This window comes from Alexandromys fortis, unplaced genomic scaffold (assembly GCF_014885135.2).
Source record: "Alexandromys fortis isolate MF-2015 unplaced genomic scaffold, M_Fortis_MF-2015_v1.1 scaffold_19, whole genome shotgun sequence".
Taxonomy (NCBI): Eukaryota; Metazoa; Chordata; class Mammalia; order Rodentia; family Cricetidae; genus Alexandromys; species Alexandromys fortis.
The window spans coordinates 4,004,611-4,031,684 of NW_026067890.1; the positions used below are offsets into that span (position 1 = coordinate 4,004,611).

Here is a 27,074-nt window from a genome sequence, read left to right on the forward strand (position 1 = left end):
GTGTGTATGTGTGTGTTATATGTATGTGTTCATGTTTGCATGTGTATGCAGCAGAGCCTATATGTGAATGTATATAGTTGCTGGAGTTTTGTGTCAATTTCTTCCTCTATCCCTCTGTGGCTTTTCTTTAGCCAGGGTCTCTCTTTGAACCTGGAGCTCTTGGTTTCAGATAAGCTGAGTAGCCACTAAGCTTCAGAGATCCTCCTGTCTCCATCTTCTGAAGGCTAGGATTACACACTATTTTTGTCATGGTCTCAATCCATGACATTGTGTTAAAAATGGAGACAAATACACATTCTATTATTTTTATCGGTAGCAACATGTAGAGTCCCAACCATTTGTATAATTTTAAACCTATATATCCTAAACAGCAAAATTTCCTCAATGATTCTGTTGTTGTTGATATTTTTTAAGTTGTCTGTGGATATTAACATAAACTGATTTCAAATAGTGATCTTAGTGGCTTGCATTTCAAAAAGAACATAAATTCTCAGAAGTAATGAAAATTAAGCACTAATTCTTGCTTATTTCATATTATTGTACAGCATTCCCCAAGACACTTCAAACATGGTTACTAGGTGACACAGGCTGGATGTAGTCCCCCTACTGTTTCTAAAGTCCAAGCCAGTGTGTATAATGTAATGACAAACACCTTCCAGTCTTTGCTCTTCTTTATGGTATTTTGTTTCTGGCATTATCGCTCAGGTGTAGGGAATAACATTAAATGGCTAAACTACGATCTTCAAAACCCTCTCTTAATTACAGTACTGCAATTACCATGCCTTGCCAAAGCTATTAAAAATTAAACCACATGTTTCCTGCAGCACTGCCGATTTTAAAGACAATAGGTAAATGGAAGATGATTGTTTTAAAATAAAGAGCTTCAGGTATGGCGCTGTGTAATTTTGCTAATTCCCATTGGAAAATGCAATGTCTCCAAGGCTTGCTTACCAAAAAAAATAATCAACTGAACAAAAGCACCGTGAGACACACAGATTGATTTTTGTTAAATTACAGACAAATAGATGTCACCGGGAGATATATGTGCATGAAAATTTTTGAAAAAAAAAACTCATGCCAATTTAACAGAAGTATTTGTTTCCATGTCTGGTTGAGAAGCTGTCTCTGAGAAGGCATTTATTTAATAAGAGAAGGTTGCATAGCAAGAGTCAGTCATTTAAAGTTTGAAAATAAAATAAGACCTCAGACTTAGCACTGATTCACCTAAATAGTTAGCTGTAGTAATCTAATTCCAAAGAAAAGAATGTTAAAAATAACATGACCAAAGAGGACACTAACGGTGTTTTCCGTTAATTTTTGAAATAGGCAACAAAAATATAGATTTAGAATTAGACACCATGAATTTTCAATCTTGATGCCACCTCTGATGACAGTGGTCACACACTTTGAAAGGATTTTAGATGAAAGTAGTAATTTGAGTTAAATAGCAAATTTGCTTGAATGAATAATCACAGTGACCCTTCTTTATTTCTTTCTTAAGACTTTTCAATCCTTTAATTCATTTACGCACATCAATTCCTTCCCTGATTTTCTAGAGATATTAGAACAAAAGCAAAAAAAAAAAAAAATAGAAATTAGCCAAATAAATAATCACACCTAAATGCAGTGAAATACTATGAACATTTAAGGAGAATTCTAGTTATCAACAAAATCATTTATAGTGTTTCCTTCATATTTTTCTGAGTTCTCTGGAAGTATACCCAGTGATACACTCTACACAATCCCTCTAGCTCTCTTGTTTTCATCCTAAGGAAAGGGAAGCAATATTTTGTAACCACGCTAGATACAGCCATGGTGAACAACAGTGGTGTAGGCAATGAAGAAAGCTTAGATGGTTGCTGACTAGTTTTATGTCAACTTGACACACATACTAGATTTATCTGAAAGGAGGGAACCTCGTTTGAGATAATGCCTCTATAATATTCTGGTATAGAGCATGTTTTAAATTAGTGATTGATGGAGTAGCCAAGCCCATCGTGGGTGGAGCCATCCCTGGGGTGGTTGTCCTGTGTTCTACAAGAAATCAGGCTGAGCAAGCCATGGGGAGCAAGCTTATCACCAGCAACCCATCCATGGCCTCTGCATGAGCTCTTACCTCCAGGTTCCTGACCTTCTTGAGTTCCTGCCCTCACTGCTTTTGATGATCAACTGTTAAGCAGAACTGTGATTGAAATAAATCTTTTCCTTCCCAAGTTGCTTTTGGTTATGGTGTTTTGTTATAGCAATAGTAACCCTGCTGAAGACACTTGTTTTCCATAATCATAATATTTAATATTAAAATATCTCCCTAAAAACTGTTACATGTTTTCATAGAAGCAATGGCTTGTTAAAAAAATCCCATCTAAGTAACATTTGTGATAAGTATGTTTAATTTCTCAGATTTAAAGTTCTTTATCTAACTATTTGTTTAATGTTGGAAATTTAGTCTCTACCACTGAGTTCTCAGTCCCATGAGAATGACGCTTGAAACTCTTTAGAATCTGAGTCTTCTCAAAACTGATTACTTTTGTACAGCTTTTAGAAATGTCATTTTATGCTATAGTATAAATATATGATTAATTGAAATGTATATACATATATATTTCATATATGTGTATATATGAAATTAGTTAATTGTTCATTTTTAAAATTATATCCAGCCCTATAAATGTTTTTCTTTAAGTATTCACCACTTCTGGGTGAGGGACCGCACTTCTCTAATCCCAGACCTGAGGAGGGAGATGTAGGCAGATCAGAACTTCACAGTCATCCTTTATTGTGTAACAGTTTTGACACCCACCTGGATTGTTGGAAACTGTCCCCAAACAAACCAACACAAAATTCCAAACAAAAGAACAAGAAAAGAACAAAAAACTACAGAACATTCCATCTACAGGTAAAATATGTACAGTTAATTTACTACAGAGTCAATCATTTATTAAGACTCAGACTCAGTCGCAGGAATGGACCCTTAGCCAACAGTAGCAATAAATAATAATACTTCGAAACAGCAATCACATACTGTAATATTCATCTATACTTTCAGTATTTGGTAGACTGAGGTAGAAGAATCTCAAGTTTGGGTCCTGTCTCAAAAACCCCTAAGCAACCACCCAAACAATAAAAAACAAAATCAAAGTACAGTCCTGCGAAACTGTAGCAAATATTCACTGTCAAAGATTTTGAATCATTTAAATTCTTGAATTTTAAGTCCATTTGGATTATGATTCTTAGTCAGAATTAAAACTCGTATGACTTTATTCATTTGTAGGAATGTCATTTAAATTCAAGTTTATTTTTAGGTAATATCCTAAGCCACACAACATTGTGGGCATTAATGAAGCAACATGATGTTTTGGTATGTGTATATATTATATCATGCTTAAGTCAAGATAAGCAAATCTTTCTTTCAAGCTCCCTTGAAAGCTTTTTGTTTTTATAATTTCCTATAGAAACTTAAGTGAATTTTTCAGGAGTTAATTGATCAGTGTATAGAAGACCCTATTAGCCCTCCTTGGGGCTTCAATGTTGTAGATTAGCCTGCCTATTTTAAAAATAACAGTTTTGCTAAGATAAGTCACCCATAACATATAGTTCACCTCTTGAAAGTGTAATTTCATAATTTGTAGTCCATTCACAAGTGGCATCCTAATTACCACAAATTCCAGGACATTTCTTCTCATTTCCAAGAAATCAAATTCCCATTAGCAGCACCCAACCTCGTGCTTTCTACAGCCCTTGGCAACCGCTAATCTGCTTTCTATTGATTTGCCCAGACTAGGTATTTTATAAATGGAATTATAAATTGCTATCATTTATATACAACTTCTTTTCCCACTTAGCATAATGTTTCCTAGCTCATCCACTGTGGACAATGTGTGTGATCTCACTCTTTTTATTTTATTTTTTTATTAAAGATTTCTGTCTCTTCCCCACCACTGCCTCCCCTTTCCCTCCCCCTCCCCCAATCAAGTCCCCCTCCCTCGGTCAGCCCAAAGAGCAATCAGGGTTCTCTGCCCTATGGGAAGTCCAAGGACCACCCACCTCCATCCAGGTCTAGTAAGGTGAGCATCCAAACTGCCTAGGCTCCCAAAAAACCAAACCAATAGGTGAAGTAAGATCAAAAACCCATTGCCATTGTTCTTGAGGTCTCAGTAGTCCTCATTGTCCACTGTTCAGCGAGACCGGTTTTAACCCAGGCTTTTTCAGACGCAGGCCAGTTGGCCTTGGTGAGTTCCCGATAGGACATCCCCATTGTCTCAGTGTGTGGGTGCACCCCTCGCGGTCCTGAGTTCCTTGCTCGTGCTCTCTCTCCTGGTGCTCCTGATTTGGACCTTGAGATTTCATTCCAGTCCAGTGCTCCAATGTGGGTCTCTGTCTCTGTCTCCTTTCATCGCCTGATGAAGGTTAATATTCAGGAGGATGCCTACATGTTTTTCTTTGGGTTCTCCTTCTTATTTAGCTTCTCTAAGAACCCGAATTATAGGCTAAATGTCCTTTATTTATGGCTAGAAACCAAATATGAGAGAGTACATCCCATGTTCCTCTTTTTGGGTCTGGCTTACCTCACTCAGTATAGTGTGGTATGGGAATACCACACTGACTATCCATTTGTCATTTTACTGACTTTGGGGTTGTTTCTGCTTGGTGTCGGTTATTGATAGTCCTGATGTAAGAATCTAATGTACATTGAATATGGCAACATGTTTTCTTTCACATAGACTTGTCTGGGTCATCTGCTAGCATTCCACGACAGCACCAAATGTTTGTGAATGTTTCATAATCTCCACATTCACATGGCCAGCATGCGACAGAGTGAAAATGGAGCTCAATGGTATTATTACCCTTCTCCCTGAGTTTAGTGATCCATGATTCCTCTGAAGAATAATTATGTGGATGCTTTTGCATTTTCAGTGCCCATTTTGTATTTTCTATGGAAAGCTATCTATTGAGAAGTGTTTGCTCATTTAAAAATACAGGGAAAGCACAAGTTGTTTTATTGAGTTGAGTTTTTTTTAATTTTTTTAATATAATTTTTTATTGAAAAAAATTTCCGCCTCCTCCCCGCCTCCCATTTCCCTCTCCGTCTCCCTTTTCCCTCCCCCTCCTCCTTCTCCTCTCCCCCTCCCCCTACTCGTCTCCCCCTCCCTCTCCAGTCTGAAGGGCAGTCAGGGTTCCCTGCCCTGTGGAAAGTCCAAAGTCCTCCCCGCTCCATCCTGGTCTAGGAAGGTGAACATCCAAACTGGCTAGGCTCCCACAAAGCCAGAACATGAAGTAGGATCAAAACCCAGTGACATTGTCCTTGGCTTCTCAGCAGCCCTCATTGTCCGCCATATTCAGAGAGTCCGGTTTTATCCCATGCTTTTTCAGTCGCAGTCCAGCTGGCCTTGGTGAGCTCACAATAGATCAGCCCCACTGTCTCCGTGGGTGGGTGCACCCCTCGTGGTCCTGACTTCTTTGCTCATATTTTCCCTCCTTCTGCTCCTCCTTGGGACATTGGGAGCTCAGTCCGGTGAGTTTTTATATATATATTCTAGAGATGACTCTTATCAATACCATTTCTATTTTTCCCCTATGGATCTAAGAAAACTATCATTTTCATAGATTAATTCAAAATCAGAAACATATCTCCCTTTGAATGTTAGCTCTTGTCCAGGTCTGTAATAATTTTGAATTGGTTTTGATTGAGTATGAGTTACGAGTCTTACTTCATGCTCATGTGTTCCTTCTGCAAAACCCATCCTGCCTTGGTTCACTTTTCAATACTGAAAGGACTATAAGTGTTACCGTCAATTTGCACTCGCAGTTCTGTTCTTTAATGTGTATGTTTATAGGCTTATGCCACAACTACACAATCTGTATTCGTGGTAAAAAGTTTTGGAATTGGAAGTCTAGTTCTTGCTAACGGCATTCTGTTTCCCATGCATGATTTTGATCTCTAACCCTTGGCACCAGGTGAACTTTGGGAAGTGTTTCCCAAATTCTGAAAAAAAAATCAAGTGGAATTTTGCTTAATGGATGGGGTTATTGGCTCAATCCACAGAAGAGTACCACCTTAGCAAAAGGAAGTCTTCCAGTTCTCGGCACGAGGATTTTTCCCATTATTTTTTTTTAAATGTGATTCTTCATAGATTTTAGTTATTTTTCAACATATTCATCAACATTTCATTCTTTTTAATGTGCCTCCAAATGAAAGTATCAATTTTTAGATTATTCATTACAGCCTGACAAATTATTGAACTTGATACAAATGGGGTAAGTCATAGATTAGATTGCATTTTCAACTTGACACTCCCGGAAGAGGGAATCAGCTTATGTGAGAAATTGCCCTCATTGGCTTGGCCTGTGGGCATGTCTATAGTGCATCTTAATGGGTAATTGATATAGAAGGCCTTCCTACTGTGGGTGGTATCATACCTAAGCAACTGGCTTTGAGCTGTATGAGGAATGAGGCAAATAGAGCCTGGGAGGTCAGCTTATATGCAGCTTTCAACATGGCCTCTACTTCAGTTCCTTCCTGATGTTCCTGCCTTGATCTCCTGCCCTGACTTTTTTGTTGTTGTTGTTGATGATGGATTGCTACCTGGGACTTGTAAAGCAAAGTATAAGAGGACATCTTTGAGTGCATTCGGATCTGTGGCATTTGAGGTGCTTCTACATTACTTGATATAGTTGTTGTCATTCATTCTCGGTGCTCCGCAGCTTCCTAGGGTATGAAAGTATTACCTCCATGTACATTATCTTAATATGAAACATTTTTGCTTTTGCTTTTGGGAATATGAAACAATGTTTGCATTAGTATTTTCCCACAGGACTTTGGATGATTACATTATACTTTATTTCAGGGTGTAAACCAGCAAGGCCAGGGAAGCAAATGGGCTACAGACATCATCTTCCAAAGTAACAGCTTCCATGTCTATGATTAGGGAGATGCTTTTTAAACTTGAACAACAACCTTGTATATTCCACTTTTACATTTCACACATATCTAAGTACATAGCCATGTTTAGTTATGGCTTCAATTTTCATTTTATTGTTGAATAATCACGTAAGACTTGACTTATGTTAGACTATTTACTTTTCTTCCTGAAAGATTATGTAATTCTTTTGTCTCTTCCTATTTAGCGATGGTCCTATCTTAATTTGTAGGAATAATTTATTTATTACAGTGTAAATATGTAATTAAGATGTGTGGTACTAGCACAAGAATGGAAAGTTGATCAATTGATCAGAATACAATTGAGAAATGGATTGTGTAGGCACTGAAACTTAATTATGGGAAAATGATTCCAAATGACAGATGGTATTTAAGGGAAATAGTACTTCATTGATTATCTATATGATGTGATTTTCAGTATTAAAGCATATAAATATCATTTCACAGGTATGTTTCACTAAAAGATGAGGTACACAATAGCAAATCTTCCTGACTAATACTAAAGGAAGCTTTACTGACTTTGAAGAACATTTCAAGTGAATGGACCATAAAAAACACCAACTATATATTAGAAAAAAAATAATATACTCAGCATCATTAAACCTAATTTTTTTTATTTGTGAGAAAAACGTGAAAAAACACCAATCAAGGTCATAAAATGTTTTCCAATGCAAGTGCCCAACAAATGATTTTAGATGAGGTCAAAGAATTCAGAATTTAAGTTATTTTGAGAAATTTCAAGATTTCCATTTTAAAATAATTTGATCATTCACAAAAATGATCTTTTCCTTAATTTGATCTAGTTAAACCAAAGAACTAACAGTGAGCATGATGAATTGGATACCAGTGGGTTGGAAATTAATTAACTCTTGTACAGTGGAAATCAATAATCCAAGTTTCAGTCTTCTGAAATCCAGCATGTTTATTTATAACTTGGGAATAGAAATGATACATTAATAATTAAATTTTATTATTTAACTATTCAGTTTCTAAAATTGAAAATAAAGGCCCAAACCAAACCAAACCAAACAAAAAAAAATCACCAAACTTCTTTTTGTTGCCTTAAATGTCTACAGAACACCAATGTGTGAGAAGATTAAAATAAATAACCATTTAGTCTAACAGGTAAGTTTACATTCTAAAAACTCGGTATGCTATATACAATTGTTTGTGTAAAATATACCACTAAATTAATGATTGCATTAATCATTAAAACTTAAATTTACTTTTGGAAAAGCCAGTGCCCTAGTACTGTGTATTCACTACTGAGTAGAAACAGTTACTAAGTTTTAATAACCTGTGGTGTGTGTTCTTGACTTAGCATCCCTCAAATACTTGATATCACAGCAACCAGGCTGATTTATTTTCAGTACGCACTACTTACCTTTGAAATGGATCATCATCATATACACTTACCTATGTTATTTTGAACTTATTTACTGATTTTTCTCTTTTGAATTTATATGGGCTTTAATTAATTGAAGATTATTTTAGGAAACTAATTGCTATCCTTATTTCAAGGCAGTTTGCTTGGTTTTGTGTGACACTCATTTTTTTTAACACCTATTTCGAAAAAAAATAATATGATGAAAAGATTTCTCCCGCAGCTGCATCAGAAGACTCGTGAGTTCGTGGCTGTTGAATTTCATTGTCGATTTTAATGAATCCTACCCAATTAAAGCATTGTGCCTATTTTTCACAAGTCTCTGATCAATACAATCGATTACATTTATATAACTGCATAGATGTAATTTTTCTGGGGGTGTGGAAGATGAATTCCGTGTTTTAATGTGTTGCAGAGCTGTGAGAAGCTGGAGAATAATTTTGATGACATCAAGCACACGACTCTTGGTGAGCGAGGAGCTCTCCGAGAAGCAATGAGGTAAGTCTGGGTCACCATAGCAACAGTCACAGATGTGGTAAAGAAAAAGTCATTCTTCATTATTGGGGGAACAAATGAGTTCATTGCCACCATTCAGCTCCGTTCTCTAAGGTATTAATTTGTCAGTGGAGAGACTTCCCTTGAGGCTCTACTTTGGTTTTGAAGCTGCATAAATGTTAAGCCTCAGTGCACAGTAAAAAATGTAAATGTTTAATTTGTTACTTAAAATGCTTACGGGGTGTCTTGTTTTATATTTATACTAAATTGTGCAATTGAATGAAAATATTGTTCCTCTAAATTCTGTCTGTGAGTAGAAAATAAACACGGTGTGAAGGTAGCTAAGCTGAGTACCATTTCCTAATTAATACAGAATTTGAAAAGATTTACTTAAAATTTCATCTTTTGTTATATTTTACAAGATTAAAAAATTATTTTTAAAATGAATTACATTTTCTCAATATTTCAAAGCACAGAACCATTTTCTTTGGATGCAAAGACCTATAAGTAACCTGATTTTTTTTCACTTAACATTACTATTTTGATTTTCTCAAAACTCAACCAGCCTTGCTATCTTTTTTTTTTTAAACAACTTTTAGCGAAGCATCCTTTACATTTATTTGGTTAGATACAAGGAAAATTTTAAATAGATATGAACAATTTCTGAGCAATAAGTTTATCGTCCTTAGAACAGGAAAGTCACAAACAGCACTAGCCCTGAAAGTTCCCAGTGTGAAACTCACAGTGGCCCAATCTGCATTTGTGCAAAGAAATGGTGTACTTCGCTTTGTTTTCCTCAGGAAGCACTGTGACTTATAAAGTTATCTTAATGCTTATTTATGTTAAATGGTTTTCAGGTATAGAAAGTTAAAATTTGAGAACCAGGAAATCTAACAGACTTGCTGGTGGTTTAAACACAATTTTGTTATTGCTGTCACACAGCTACCATATACTTTAGTTTAGAAGCCACTCTCATTTAGCAGCCTCCCTTTTACCATGCAAGCAGCAGGAGAAAGTAATTAAATTTAATAGAAGCTGCCCTCATTTTGAAGCCACTTCTATTTAAAACCACAGGGGGAGGTAATTAAATTTAATGGAAACAGTAGCTTCTACACAAAGATACATGGTACTTCTGTATAGATGATTATGATGTCACAAAAAGGGGAATAATATATTACTAGTGCGCAGGAGAAATTACCAGCCAGAGCAAGGGAACCTATTTTATTGTTAATGTCTTTGCTAATAAAAAAAGATGGAAAAACAAAACTGGGTACGCAGTAGAGAATTTGTGTCTGTATAAAATGCAGCGGCAGTCTAGCAAAGTTTAAGTTACTGAAAATAATTATAAATTAAAAATGAGGGATTAAAATATACTGTAGGAAAGTCTAGGGCAGAAATTATGAATGAACTCCTGTTTTGAAACATGTTTTTTTTTTTATTATTCTTGATTGAAAACTACCACACTGTTATAAATTGAACATGTCGTTTATGGAGAGCTTATATGATACTATTGACTATGTGAAATATGCATACTAATATCTATTTAGAAACCATTTTTTTGGTAATTTAGTTTCTATTCATCTTGAAATAAAGACATAGGCAAACAGGAAGACAAAGAGGATGCCAGCTCCCATGCTTTTGAATTAAAGAACTAAAGACTAAAAACACAGGGAGAACTGAAAGGGTTATATGAATGAATGTGGATGTGAACGAGGGAAGGACAATGAGCAGAAAGACTTGTGAGCTGTGCAGGGGAATCTATCCTCAAGGGGAAAAAAAAAAAAAAAACAAGCTGAATTGTAGGAGAACAGCAGATTAAAAAAAAGATTACAAAATTTTGCCAATTTCTTTTAAAGTAAATAATATTTCGAACATACTGAGAAAGATTGCTTTTGGAGAAGAAGTAGGAATGAGTGGATGGGGGCGGGGAAAGCAGCATTAATTACCGAGTTGGAGTGACCTCTGACCACCCATGCAGTGAGTAGGGCAACAGCCCAGATAATTTAACTCAGAATTTAATCACATGGTGGTGAAATGCACTTGTTTACTTAGGCTGAATATTTTATGTGTCCACGTACACAGTGCACATATGAATGAATGTCTGGACTCTCCAGATGCAATGAAGTAGTTTAGCAGCCAGTGGCATTAGACGATGTAGTATATCGCTCATGGGCACCTTCTGTTTTTTAAAACATCAATAACTTAGTCTTTTGCAAGAAAAAAAAAAAAACACCTAGACAGAAGAGATCACAATGTGATTCAAGAACTTTCAGGGAGAAAAATGCATCTCTCTCTCATCTGTGATCAGTTCTTCATATGAAGGGTGGCCGGATGAACGCCTGGCTTAGACAGGTGAAGATGTTGTCTGATGCTAAAGGAGAGTGTTGTTCTATGCAGAGAGAGCAGGAGAGAGTGAAGAATGGGATGCTGGAATACGAAGGTGTGCACGGATGGAAGGCAAGCTTTTGTGCTCATGTGAATAAATTATTTTTATCAGAAATGTGCATGCAGATGGACTTCTTTTTGATCAATACTAGGGCTCTTCTATGTCATGAATTTATAAATACAAATGGAGCATTCAGAGTTTCACTGATTTAGAGGACCTCAGAGCAGGTTTAGGGTATTGGGGGACATGTAGAAACAGCTCTGTTAGCCAAGAGACTGACATCAGGAGGCTCACTGAAAACATTTTTGGTAGCATGTGTTACAGGTCAACTTGAGATAGTATCTAGTGTTCTGTGAAAATTATTTAAATTATTTCAAGGAATCTTTTTAAGAATTTTAGGATATGTTTTGATGTTTTAGTGTTTTATTGATTTTTATTGAGCTGTACATTTTTCTCTCTTCTCCTCTCTGCCTACTTCCTCCCCTTCATCCCTCTCCCAAGGTCCCCATGCTCCCAATTTACTCAGGAGATCTTGTCTTTTTTTACTACCCATGTAGATTAAATCCATGTATGTCTCTTTTAGAGTACTCATTGTTTAGGTTCTCTGGGATTGTGATTTTTGGGCTGGTTTTCTTTGCTTTATGTTTAAAAACCACTTATGAGTTTATAATACAAATCAAAGCTTTTGAATTCTAATATAGCCAGTCAACAGCTATCATTGACAAAAATCCCTATAAAGATACTAGTGAAATTATTCAGATAAAGTACCCAAATTATTCAGAACATGCTGAACCTATTAATAAGTGATACCAACTTTTGCTGTTTTAAATGGGAAATTACTTTATATTCTTATCTCAAGTGGCCAAAGCAAACTTCTTAAAGAGTTAAATAAAATAAAAATTAAAGGATCAGATTCCAATTTACTGTAAAGTGACCATACTTTTGAGGCTTGATGAGTAAAGATAAACTAAATGTCATTGGATATAATCATAAAGCTTTGATTACATTAAAAATCATACATTGGAAAATATTAGCATTATTTAAAGACTTAAGTTAACTGCATTGCCACATGTACACAGATCAGAAAACAAACTTGGTCCATCACTAGAAAACTGTGATTGAGGTGCTCCAAAATATTCAAACAATGTTTTGATCTGGCAGACAAAAGATATACGCTTTAAAAGTTTGTAAAATTCTTTGCAAATGGCTATTCAGTTCAGTGGGAAGAGCGATTCTGAGTGCTAAGATAGCCATTCTCACATTCTCAGAGCCCATGAGGAATGGAAATTACTAATACATTGAGGAATGAAGTGTCAATAAACATTAAGAGCCTTAAAATAAACATGCCCTTTAATATTAACTTACCATCTATAAATGCATTGTGCATAAGCCATAGAAATTATGGAAACTATGAAGATTTTTTAAAATAATAGATATATTGATCCAATTGAATAGGATTCAATTGTAACATCAGCCATAATATCAGTTTGATCTTGCCCTTCTGTAGAGTAAGGTGATGTGAGGCATAACAATAAGAGAAAGAAATAACTTTTAACCAAATGTTACAATGTTTGTGTTTATATTTCTTTTAATAGCATGAAGTAACTTTAAAATAATTTACTTCTGTCATATATGTTTGTGGAACTAACTGGGAAATTTCACTGTAGTCTTCATATATAAAATAGCAAAAAGGATGACTTATGTACTTATATGTCACCCATCCTCATGCTCCTTTTTCTTGTGGAGACCTTCTACAAAGTTTGTGAAAATGATTCTATTAAAGATATGTATTAAGCACAAGGAAAAAAAGCCACCTTTTCCAGGTCAAGTCTCTGGTCCGCTGTATGATAATGAATTTAGCAGTAACTTCTTGCCTCCCTTTCAGACTATTTTCTGCTTAGCTCAGCTGATTCTACTCTGTCCCCACTTGAAGGTGATTTGATTTCTGCACTTTAATATTTGGTGCCTGTCTTGGACCGTGTAATGAAGGCTGAGGCTAAGGGGGGAAGAGAGGTTCTTTCATACATGTGTCTACTCAGAGTCCCAGAGGCAGAAGTGAGCAATGAATATAGGTGGTTGGCCCATAGAAATGATAGACAGTCGAACTGAATAACCTGGGAAGCGTAGAAGTTAATTCTGCAAAAAGAATGTGATATAGAATGTAATATTTTTCATTGAGAAAGACAAAATGGTAAAATGTTTTGGAGGTCATCATAAGGAACTTAATGACTGTGTAGAAGTGCAAATTGGTTGGATTGAAGGACCTAGCTCTCCCAGACCACTATTGGAGAACCAAAGTGTCCAGATTCAAGCTAGTATTGTGTTAAGAGGAACTGGCTGTTGGGTGAGAGCTGTTGCTTCTGGTCTTTATTGTAGAGTGGAGCTGCCAGCACCTCAGGAACTGAGTCTTCTCCTCTTTGCTGGTCTTCATCACGTGTTGAGATTCTTGTCACTAGATGGAGATGTTGAGTTGTACAATTTCTGTTTGCTGGCTTTTTTCCTGGTGTGTGTAATAGTATTTGAAGGTGCAACAAAAACTCAGCATAGATGCAGAGTCCAAAAATATATTCTAACCATGTCACCTTAGAGAATTATTTCTAGGAGATATAATCAGTGTACATGTTTTTTGAATCAAAAGGTTAAAATTGCCGCAATGTGCTTGATTCAGAAATATAAATAGCAACCTAAATTTTATATAGGAAGATAGTTATCCAGAGTATATTTCAAAACAAGGATAGGTTATTCAGGTGTCCAAGCCTATTCTGTGTCAGTGTAGGAATCTAAGTCTGTCTTTAATTTCACTCTGTTGTTAATATCCAGTGATGGTGAGACCCGTAGGTATCTAATGATGAAGTCATTCTACTGTGTAGTTGGACTTGAGCATCGCTTTATCTTTTTATTGCATCCCTTGCTAAACTAGAATTTCTTTAACCCTCTCTCCACCATAATTTGAGCAAAGAATTACCTTATTGAGAATTTTCTCCATCTCAATAAGGACATTATAACTGTTCTACTTTTTATGTTTTGGAGATAAACATCATGTGTCTGTGGGTACATATGCATATGCAATTATGCATTGTGCCTGTGTTTACTCAGTATATATACAATGTATGTATAAAAAAAATCTCTCCTCCAAGTCAATGAAAACTCTCAGATGAGAGCATGTACAGATTTGGAATTTCCTTTATTGTTTCCAAATGTGCATTAGGATTGCAAGCATACAGTCAGGTTTCATAAAATTATTTTATAATTTTAAAAGGAATTTTTAATATCTGAGAGTAGAAAATTGCAAAATGTAGTAAATGACTAGAACTGAGATAATTTAATGTAGGCTTCACAAAGAATACAAAATGAATGAGAAAGGTTTAACAAAATATTTATACTGAAATTATAATTCAGCTAATTTTAGTAAAATATACTAATAATAAATTTAAATTAATGTAGAAATTGGTACGTTTTTCAAATAATATGGAAGGTAAGAAAATTTTCTTTTCTAAAATTCTGAATATATTATATGATGCTGTCTGACTTTAAATGGTTTGGAATTGTAGCATATTTGTGTTTAACATTGCAGGAATAACTACACATCACTCCTGTAATCAGAAATATTCAGAAATCTGCACACATTTGAAGAATATAAAATGTTTGTAATTATGCCTTTAGGTAAAATGCTGCTGCTCTTCTCTTTGCCTTGAAATTTGATACTATATTAATGACTTGTTTTCAAACTTTTCTTCCATTGGCTGCGTCAACAGGATCTCACTAAAGCCCCTCCCCCAGGTCATCAGAGTGCAAGTAGCCCCTTATAGAGGAGAACTTTATTGTGATCATTTCTGTTATAAATAGGTATTGTCAGGGTGACAGCCATTTCTTTGATTTGTTTTCTGTCATCTAATTCATAAATAAAAACTCAAGCTGGCTACTTTTAGACATTTTGGAATCTGAAGGCAAAAGTATATCATTGCTATATTTATAGATGATGTATATGTTATTATAAGTATCACTGTCATAAGTCAGCAAATGCATATAGTTAATTGTGTGAAATGATGCAATATAAGTAATTAATTTCATGTTAATTGTACAGTGTAAAGATCATTGCATGCAACACCTGTTTTCTATCACCTGCTTGTCACATGCATAAATACTAAGACTTTTTTATTGACTCAGCTTTGTGGGAGAGACTGAAAGCAACTACAAACAGCCTGTTTAATTTTTAACATTCATGGGAAATAGGAAGAGGTATTTACTAATATATATATTTAAGTACTTACTAATATATATTAAAATCATGAATATGCTCTGCAACAAGGCTTCTGGATTGTTTATAAATTTTGTATCAAATATATATATATATATATACACTAAAATTTATTTTTATTTTATGTGAATGCATGCTTTGCCTGCAGGAATATGTGTTCATGTGTACTTGCACGGCTCATGAATGCCAGAAGAGGGCATCAAATCTCTCATAACTGGTGTCACACATGGTTGTGAGCTGCCATATGGGTGCTGAGAACCAAACCCAGATCCTGCAGAGGAACCCTGTTGAAATAGGAGCGGCGGGGCTGCGTCCCCAACACCCCAGCCGCTTGCTAGCTCATGCCCGAAATAACAACACACAAACTGTATTCATTTAAAGAACTGCTTGACCCATTTCTATCTAGCCTCTTCTAGGCTAACTCTCGCACCTGGACTAGCCCATATCTAGTAATGTTTGTAAGCACCCCAAGGTGCGCTTACCGGCAAGATTCTAGCCTACTCGGAGGAGCTTAATTGCGTGCATCTGCCCGGGAGAGCTGAGCATGGCGTCTCTCCAGGAGCAGAGCAGAGTCTGACCTCACTTCCTCTTCCGCCCAGAATTCTATTCTGTTTACTCCTCCCATCTATGTTCTAACCTATGAGGCCAAGCAGTGTGTTTATTACTTAACCAATGAAATCAACAGATTGATATGACACTCCCACATCAGAACCCCAAATACTCTGGACCATCAAATCATTTCTCTAGCCCTTGAATAAATGTAATCCATATAGCATTTTTTTACTGTTTTAAAATTTAATTAGGAGTTCCATGTGAGGAATATTGATTATATAATTACCAATTATAAGTTCTGTGAAAAGCTAGCACAAAGGAATTCAAGTGCAGGTTAAATGAAATGTTTATAAAATCCATTATTATAGTTACTGACAACACAACTGATGTGTTTAACTTGGTGTGACTACTGTGTTCTTTGTACTCCTTCAATAAGAGCAGCATTTTTAGAAAACATATTAATATTGCGAACGCCATTTGATGACCAATTTATTATATTTGGAGTGATCATACACCATTAGGATAACTTAATGAAATGACTCTACTGCCAAGAACATCAATAGAAACCACCAAGCCAAGGCTAAGGAAAGGATTCCAATTCCCTCTTCTTATCAAAGACTGTTTCTTACAGTCTAGATCTGCAGTTCTCAATATTCCTAATGCTGTGACCCTTCCAACAGTTCTTCATGTTGTGGTGACACGCAACCATAAAATTATTTTCATTGCTAATTCATAAGTGTAATTGTTATTGTTATAACTTGTAATATAAATATTTGATATGTAGACTGTCTGATTTGTGAACTCCTCTTGTGGGGTCACAACGTACGGGTTAGAATTGCTGGTCTAGGCGGAACAGGGGCTGCTTCTGTTTGCTAGCAGAGAAGATTGCAGAGCTGAGTTTCCTCTGGAAAGCTGATCATCTGAGATCCAGGATTTGAATGAGCAGCTAATAGCTAAAATTGTTTAGGAGATAAAAATTGGTACTGTGAGGATTAGCTCTAATTTTAAGGATCTATAATTGAAGTGGCACATTATGATTTTAATGTTTTGATAATCTTGTTAACGAGCTGTTGTGTATATACTATCATATTTTAATGTAGTTACAGAGCTTAAGTAAACCATAAAGTAAATTGCTTTTTGAATCAGGCTTTTACAAGTGGAAAATTAGTGGTTTACATGTTTTGAATATGTATTTTGTAATTATATTTGGCATCTTCTACAACTTAAGGAGAATAATAGAATAGATTTATAGATCATAAACTATTGTTTAGGAACACATTGACATTTTAAAGAAGCCATTAGAATCAGTCTGGGTGGATTTTATAATGTGGTGAGATGCAGTGATGGGATTTCACAATTTCCCAAAGTCATTGCTTATGGATAACTTGCATTGACACCCCATTCTTTTTCTATGTTTAGTTTGATAAAATAAAACCCACTTTATTATAAAGAACTTGCAAATCAGAGACATCACATAACTATATTAACACAGCTGCCCATATAAGCACCTTCCCAGACACAAACTTTATACATCTCGGTGAGCTTTTATATGCATAGAATAGCCGTTCCGAATCCGGAATCCATGAAGCTTCCTTTTGTATTTTATACCTTCAGTATAAACCACGTTCTCATGCATGTATCTGGCAGAAACAATGTAAAGTCCACGACAGACAGCACACTAGGAGAATAGTAGGCTTCGTGTCCTCTTTTATGATTCATGTGTTCTTCATCTGTGTTCTCCCCTCATCATCCAGCATTGCACTTTATTGTACTCTCGCCATACTATGCTGGACCCCCATACATATTTGTTTGCATATAAATGCATATGTATTTATGATGGGCTGTGATACACATATGAGGGAGAACATGTGTTCCCTTTTTTTCTTTCCGAGACGAGGTGGCCACCCTTAAGTTTATACACTCTTAAGTCCATACATTTCCCCGAAATTTTGAGATTTTATTTTTCTTTAGAGCTTAATAGTATTCCATTTTATATGTATAGATTTTCATTATCTTTTTTTATCTATTGAAGGATTACGAGGTTTACTTATTTCCTTGCTCTAGTGAACAGAACAACAATAAATGAACACGGGGTGCAGATACCTCTGTGGCAGGATATGGAGTGCCCCGAGCATCTTTCCAGGAGTGAAACGGCTGGGGGATATAGTAGTTTTATTTTTTAAAACTTTTTGAGGCATCCCAAACTTATTTTCATAATGACTGTATGAATTTCAACCTCATCAGTGATTAAGGGTTCCTCTTACCCTACATTCTCAACATTATTTGTCAGATTTTTTGATGCCTTTCATCTGGAGTAAGGTGGGATATCACAAATTTTTTAATTTGTATTTTCCAAATGACTACTTAAGTTGATTGCTTTTTAAAGAAAGTTTTGACCACTTGTATCCCTACTGTTGAAAAATTAATTAGTCCACTTATTAATTATCAGTTTTGTTTAGTTGCTATTTAAGTTCTGTAATTTTTCTAATTCTGGATATTAGTATCTTGTTTCTCATATATCAGTGTGTAACACTGAGTAGTTTTAATTTTATCCATTATTTCAAGTTACTATGATACATACTACATTTTATTCATTGCTGATGTTTAATTTACTCTAGGAGTAACAAATATTTCATTCTGACAAACAGTGAAGATAGCTAGTAAGTTACAGTTATTGTTTTGAACTGGTTGCTTTACTGGAAAGACAAAGTAACAGATAGTTCACAACGAAAGTAACCTGGTAGTTTTACACCAAAGATCACATAGTATCTAGTCTTAGTATCCTGGGCCATTTGCTTCCTGTAGCTGGGCACCAGATAATCAAAGAATCCATAGCCACATGGAAGAGAGATTGGTTCATGCTCCAGCAGAATTGTTTAAAACAAACAAACAAGCAGTCACCTGCATTGACCTCAGGAGTGTACTATTATCCTTCTTGGTTGGGATTAAAATGATTTCGATATCTCACAGACTAAAACACTGTGAAATCGTTTAATTTCAGTAAGAACCTGACGAAGAACACTAGTATATGTGTTATAATCTCTTAATTTCTTGGATATTCCCTGAAATTGAATTATTCATTCAAGAAAATAAGCAGGCTTAACAATAAATGATATAATCTAGTTAATAAAGTTACCAATATACAATCAAGGTGAAGAATAGGTATCAGGGCTCCTGAATTAGAGGGCATAAATTTTATGTCATATGTATGTGGTTTGTACTTTTAACTGTGATCATGCAGTGAAGCAGATTTAGGTTACTCACTAACAGAGTTCACCACAACGTGGTACCTCTGGTCTTTCAGTTTATCTATTACTCTTAACGTTCGCTGGAGAGTCACAGGCTACACCTCATGTGATGTCGTGATGGGCTCACAGAGCTGCTTGGGATCCATCTTGTTGTCCATGGCTCTAACTGCTATATACAATCTAAACACACTCTTCCAGAAATCTAATTATTAAACCTTTATTTAATAAACGAGGAAGTAATGGGCACAAATGTTTTATCTATATTTTTAGAGTGAAATGAGTTCATACATTGAATACTCTGACCTCTTTCTTTTTTAAAGCTCTTAATATGCAAAGTACCAATGCTTCTGGTTCTATTGCTAAGTTCCTGGTAACAGTTTCTTTGTATGATATCTGCGGAAGCCTTGCTCCTATGAAAGGCAGGTTCCTTCTCTGCTTCAAGGACCCTGTTTATTCTAGCCATATCAAAAATCTCTTAATTACCCCTCTCCAGTAACTCAACCCAGATTAGAATTAAATAAGCTTCGACAAATGTGCATGCATACTTATTTTGTATTTCAAAAATCAAATCAAATCTTCTTATCATTTTCTCTTTAGGTTCTGGTTTATTTTCTTTCCTTCTCTCCCTCCCTGCCTCTCTTCCTTTTTTCCTCCATCCCTAACTCTCTCTCTTCTACTTCCTCTCTCCATCCTTTCCCTCCCTCCCTCCCTCCCTCCCTCCCTCCCTCCCTCCCTCCCTCCCTTTCTTTCTCTCGTCCGTCCTTCCCTGCCTTCCTCTTTTTCCATTCTTTAGGTGTGATTTTATACTGTAGAGCAAGCCTGCTTTGATTTCTTATCAACTTCATTCCTCATTTTCCATACTGGGAATGTAAGCTTGAGCTACCACATCCAGGTGTATGGTGAAATGTGCTTGTGTGTGTGTGTGTGTGTGTGTGTGTGTGTGTGTGTGTGTGTACATGTGCACAAGTGTATGTAGGCCAAAGGGTATTGTAGGGAATATCCACCCTTACAGAGTCTGTACCTGAACCCATAGCTCACTGGTTTAGCAAGACTGTGTGGCCATCAAGCTCTAGGAAGCCTCATGATTTAGACTCCCAATATTTGAAAGCCAATGCTATACCAGCTTTCCAGTGCACTCTAGGACTCAGAACTCATGACATCATACTTGTACAGTATTTTACTAAATTTTCCATCTCCCCAATCTACCCTCTGTGTTTCTTGTCATTCCACTCCCAGCTTTAGTATCTCCTTGTTAAACAGGGACCAGCTAAAGAATCCATGAAAGAAATAAGCATATGGTCCAAATTAGAAAGCTGGAGTTTAAAGCCAGATTTATTTCTTTTGGAAATCTTAGTCTCAGAAATTTATAAATTTTATATATTTATGCCCAAAGTTATTAAAATGGTGTGCTCTACTTAAATATTAGAGTATTGGAGAAATACTACATTAAAGGAATGAAATTATATGTATTTTATTAAATAATATGTATTATACATAAAGACCACGCAGCTAAATGAATATGTAGTGTTTGTATACTCAAATGAATAGATGACGAATTTATGTTTATTTGTTTCGAGATCCAATCATGCTAATGTTTTCTGAGGAGACTAAAATACTGTTTAGTGCACTTGCAAAATTTGGCCTTATTGCCATAAATTAGTCCTCCCTCATTTAAGGCCCATTACTTTGGCTGAGGGTAGAAGTATTAGCAGTGATTTTATTTAGAGGTCTTCTATAAAGTCAGCCTTCAGTGGAGATGGGTGTTTGTCACTGAGCCACAAAGGTAATCCTTTTAGTCAATATCTGTGTTATGCTTACAAAACAATTATCTCCCCTATATCTTCCTTTAGCTTTCAGGAGCATTTAGAGTAATCCCTTCCCCCCTTCTAGACGTGGGAAAAAAAGATTTACAGCAAGGTTGAATTACTTGCTGGCATTGTATTCATCATTGTCCTATTTTTCCTCCATATTTCATTTCCCTCTCATTCCCTTATATGTTGTTTGTAATTCTGTATTCTGTAAGGGAATATTCCTGGAGACATTCTCGCCCAGAAGTGAGAATCTGTTTAACATTTCAACATCTTAGATTAAAAAGATGTTTGAGAGATCATACATTCTTATATTTAATAGTGAAACAAGGACACAGTTTTTTTATAATGTATAGAGAAAATGTTAACTTGACATAGGAAGATAAATGATTCCGTATGAATTAAACGTATTTACAAATTAAAAATATTGGGTAGCCAGTTGTTTCCATTAATTGTAGCCTGGCAGTTATTCCTTGAGGTGAGTCATTTTCCTAAAATGAAAGAACATCATTACTTTGCATCAATACAAAACCTGTTGTAATTCATAATCACTTGGGATTATTACACGATCTTTTGCTTGTGTAAAATTTTGTGAGAATCAACTGTCCTTACTGTAATGCATTAAAATATTTGCCTTTTAGCGGCATAACAAATATATTTGTCAAACATATTTTTATAAATGCTCTAACTATTTTAGAAATATATCTGGATCATCGCATTATTAACAAATCTGAAACTTATATTAGCAAACTAAGAATTTCTAGGCATATTTGAATTACCATCTGCCCCCAGTAGTTATTTCATCAGTCTGCCTCTGCATAATAGCAAATTCATTTAATATGGAGACTTATCGAAATGGAGTAGTGGGTAAACAAACTGATAAGCATTTTAAGATCATGAGTAAATCTGTGAAACATGTTGTACATGTTTTATCTCTATGAATGTGTGACCTAGTATGCTACTATCCATACTTGTCTATGCCCATGTTGTATTACTGCTCTGATATTCATTACTAAAACTGACCTTTAGAAAAAATATAAGACTCCTTCATGTTTAAAAGTTATACTCATACACACACAGCATATTCATCACAGATATAGAAACACACAAACCACACACACAGTGTAGCATAATTCGTAAGAGACCATCTTTGTATATTCCACATTTATCCTTATTGCTACAGAAAGCAACTATAGTTATTATCTCTAAAAACTTTTAAATAAGCTGGAGACTTCTCTTCTTTTTCCTTTCAAGTCCTCACGTTTGTTTTTATATCACACCCTCCTCTTTCCCTTTATTGTTTTTCCCTGTCTGTTTTTTAGTAACCTGTACCCTTTCTGTTATCGCTTCCCTCCAGAGGGAAACATAGGTATTTCTTCTTTTAATTTCCCAATTTCTGTGCTCTCTCCTTATGGCAGTGATCACTAAAAAAAATTACTGATTTCATATCTCACCCTAAGGAAGTTTTTCCTATTAGGAAGCACAGCTTTCATTCTCTTGCTCTTTCAAACTTCTTACACCATTAGAATCATATTTTCACCAAGATGCATTTCATTCAGATGTTTTTCTTATCTGCATTCTTGGCTCTGATGATCTCATAGGCCTCCTTGCACTTCATCCAAGGCACATGCACCACTATTTCCTGTGGCTGTGCTACCTTTTGATCCCACTCCCAAACCCCAGGCAACTGAATGTCCTCTCCAGACTTGAACTCAGCATCTGAAAAAACAGGACTTGTTCCCTTTACCCATGTAGCTACTCTCCTGCACCCCCAATGCTCTCACTATGGAGACTGTCCTCGGGACTGAATATAAAGGTAGTAAGCTCCCTTTGCTCCGTGAGCCGTACTTTTCTACTTGAGTTATTTGAATTGCTCTATAACTGTGCCTTTCCTTGTTTGAGCAAAATCTTTTACTTATTGCCAAATTAATACTATACTGTTGTGTTCTAGATACTTCATATAAAGAAACAATTCACTTCTTTGGTCAGAATTGGTTATTAATTGGTCTTGTTAAGTAAGGAGCAATTAAGAACAACTTGGTCCTGTCAACTTGGCTTGATGCTTCACAGTGTAGGCTAACAAATCCTAAGAGGCCAAGTTGGATTAGCTTTAATTGAGCTTTTTATATGACCACTTAAGCACTTGCCTTTCCGAAAGTATGTTTTTACAGCTGGAATATGCAACCTGTTATCTTCCACTTCCTTTAATTCCCTCTTCTCTGGAGAGAGTTCTGTGTCATTGAGTGTGCTCCACCTGGGTGAACACAACCAAATGACTTTGACTTTCGTGTCGGAAGATAAATATCACAGAGACTCTATAGGGAGAGATAAAGGAAAAGACACAATGTGGACTGTCTAATTAAGGCTTTATGAAATAAAAACATCCATTTGTTCTTCTTAATAATTTTGCACAATGTCTTAAAATCCCAAGATTTCACAGATAATGAGGTGTAGAATAGAGTTTTAGAATATTATTTATAGGATGCAATTTGCATGATTATATTTAATTGTTTCTTATTTTTAAAAATCAGTTTTTATTGGTGTTTTGTCTACTTGTATGTACGTGAACCACGCACATTTCTAGTGCCCATGGAAGCCAGAAGAGGGTATTGCATCCCCTGGGACCAAAGTTACAGACAGTTTTGAGTCACAATGTGGGTATTTTTAACCACTGAGCCATTTCTCCAGACCCTGCTTCCTAACTTTGTACTGTGAAGATGTGTCTGTTTTGTATTGACTTCAATATGTGTTTTATGTGATATAACATCTTATTGTATCTTTATTATCACACCGTCATTAGATACTGATGAAACTCACAGAGAAGGTACTCTTTGTATAATAGCTTCAAACTGGATATAATAATACCCACGGCATATGCTCTTTCCATGTTCAAGGATAGCTACATGAATACAAATCAGAATTACAGAAAGAAAATTTACATTGTAAAAATCATTGTCCTTCATATGATGTAGTAAAACTTCTCATCACTGACTAGAGGAATAAAAATCTTTGTTGCCAATATTATTGCTCAAAAATTACTTAACTTAAAAGTCATTCAAATAAATTCTAATTTTTTCATTTATATATTTAATTTTGTATGTGTGTCTGTGACACAGAAGTACAGATGTGGGAGTCAGGTGACAACCGTTCTAAACCAGACTATTTTAGGGAGGAATTTCAAGATGGTTGTTTTAATCAAGCAGATAGACTGTTGGCCACATTACGTGTATTAAGTCAAAGTAGAGGAAAAGTAACTTCCCAATTTTCAAATAATAAAATGTATATATTTTAATTGAATATAACATTTGAAGTATTTTCGTCTCTTTGTTTTGTGTAGTCATATTTCAAAGATATTATAATCATGTACAACGATGTTTTTATTGTCATTATATGTATTCAGCTATGCTGTTTGGAGTAGCTGTGTGTGTGTGTGTGTGTGTACATGTGCAGATGGAGCCCAGGGTTTGTTGTTGAGTGCCTTCTTTAATTATTATAAACTCTGTTTTTTTAAAACCGGATCTCTTGCTGAAGTAGGGCTTGTTGATATAGATAGTCTGACTGTCCAGGAAGTCCCAGGTAAAAATCCATCTGTCTCCACCTCCCCAATGCCAGGATTATAGCTACACGTTGCCATGTCAGTTCCTAAAATTGTTCTGGAAATCAAGGTCAAGTCCTCACCCTTGTTGCCACAAGGCATTATTTTTTTTTAACCTACTGAGCTATTTCTCAAGCTCATCTTTTTTTTTTTCTTGAAGCAGCTTTTTGATTAATGTCTTTAACTTTTTGTGGGTCCTTTTGTTTTTTAGCCTTAACATAAAATAATCATGCACAAACTCTTCTGTTATATATAAAGGAAGAGCTTGAAATGACAAGATTATTACAGTAACTCAACGATCTATTAGAAAGAAGAGCGTTTCCTGGAGGGTAGTCCAATTACAAAATAGTAAAACAGGAACAAAGCACGAGGAAGTGTTTGTCTATTCGTTTCAGGAAGTTTAGCACAGCAGGGTCTGCGTCATTCCTCCTGGCTGGTGCAGCAACGCTGCAGTGTGAAATGTGACTGCAAATGGGAATTATTTAGAGATATCATATGTAAGTTAATAACCTTAGCCATAGAAATGATATAGTCACATGGCATTTAATATACTTAATTTGCTTTTATTGTAATAATGCCATACCTTTGGTTTGAGAAAATGGTGTGCTCATATGAAAAGACTGATGAACATGAATGAGGAAGACATGTTAAAACTAAACTTTGAACCATTTAAACATTACTTCTACTGGAATCAGTTTTTGTGGATCTGTATTTATTACTGTCCTGATGAGCCTGAAAGTGCTGTAGGTTCTCTGAATGAAAGCTACACACACACACACACACACACACAAACACACACACACACAACCTTGATATTGAAAGGATAGACATTCTGAAAATTAAAAGTCAAGGCCATATATTGGACTTCTATATATTATCAAAACATTCATTGTATGAATCTGTGGAAATGTAATTCTTTTTTTTATGACAAGAAGACTATGTACATGGAAGGTCAACTATGTTAGGGAGGACAAATAGTAGCTTAGATGACCACGTTGAAAATAATTAGGTCAACCTGGATTATATGTGATATACACCAACTATATGTCAGCGATAGAAGGGGCATCTTTGAAAGGTTGAAGTAATGGGAGAGAAAAATAGCAAAAGGAGGGAGGTGATGAGAGGGTATTGGTGTCTGAATGGAATTAAAATAGACAACACATCTAAATGAAAATGTCTTCCAATGGCTTATCATTATGCACAAACATATATGCTAAAATAAATAAAATAAGAAGAAGATTAAGGTGCCCCAAGTCACATGACCAACACAGTATTTTTGAAAAATCAGTGAATAGTCTGAGGGAAAAGCCTCTGAGCAATAGGTCTGAAGCATGAGGAGGACATGGCTGCTTTGGGAAGCGGAAACAGTTTCTGACTAATTGACTCTTTCTGCTCTGCGAGAGTTCAAAGTCTTTGCTGGAAACAGATAACTCTGAACCTGAGAAACACACCTTGTGATTGCAGGCAGCATGGGGTGCCGTGCAGACTGCTGATGGAGAAACTGGACAGTGAGAGCAGACTCACAGCCCTGCCCTTGACTTCCTGATATTGCTTACGAGGGCAGAAAACATGGTCTCAATTGTGTGTTCATATATTCATAATTAAATAGTTTAAGAAACCTGAAAGACTTCGCAAGAGCCAACTACCAGATTTGTGCCATCTCCAACTGCAGAGCTATTTGGGAGGCAATTTCACTGCCAAGCCCCCTGAATGTGGAACCTGAACAGCATGAATCCATCTCTCCACCTCACACGCCAACCTCAGCCCACTGCACTCTGGCATCCTTGCTGCTCTGGGTTTGTGACATACAGGGTGCTCCTTAAGTGTAAACGCTCAGCTGACATGCTGATATGTTTTAATTTCATTTATTTTGTTGTTGATCTTTTATATCCCACTTTCTTCAAAAGGGAATCAAAGCAGACTTTGTATGATGCTTGCATGGATATTTTATAATACTGGTTGAATAAGAAAATGAATACTATTTATTAAGTTCTGCAAACTAAACAAGAAGAGGCATGAAGTCATAAAAAAATATGCTAATCCGAGGGTAGCTATTGTACATAGATGACTATTCAATTATGGAGAAATGAGGTCAAACATTAAATAGATTTTTAAAAGACAGGGAAAAACTGAAAGAGGAAAATTGGCTTTTTCCTTTTCGGTTTGGGGTCACAGATTATCTGGGTGCCCTGCTTCTTCATTTTTACTTCTTTCAAATGTGACCATCTTACTTTTATATCTACCTTGCTACCAGAGGAAACTGCAACCCAATTTAGGCCATCAGCACTTCTTAGTCACATTTTCTACTTTCCTTTATTCAGGAGACTCATGACTGAGTTGCTGCATATCTTACTTATTTGTCTTTCATTCATCACACAATCAAATGTAAGCTTCATTAAGACAGGAAGTCT

General features: G+C 35.7%; 1 protein-coding gene across 1 annotated transcript in view; it reads left to right on the plus strand.

Moving 5' to 3' along the window:
• Positions 1 to 27,074, plus strand: part of Dpyd (dihydropyrimidine dehydrogenase) — a 752,991-nt gene that overhangs the window by 95,030 nt on the left and 630,887 nt on the right. The window contains exon 3 of the mRNA XM_050160025.1: positions 8,737 to 8,819. Coding sequence (XP_050015982.1) covers positions 8,737 to 8,819 — 83 coding nt within the window. The remainder of the gene's footprint in view (positions 1 to 8,736; positions 8,820 to 27,074) is intronic.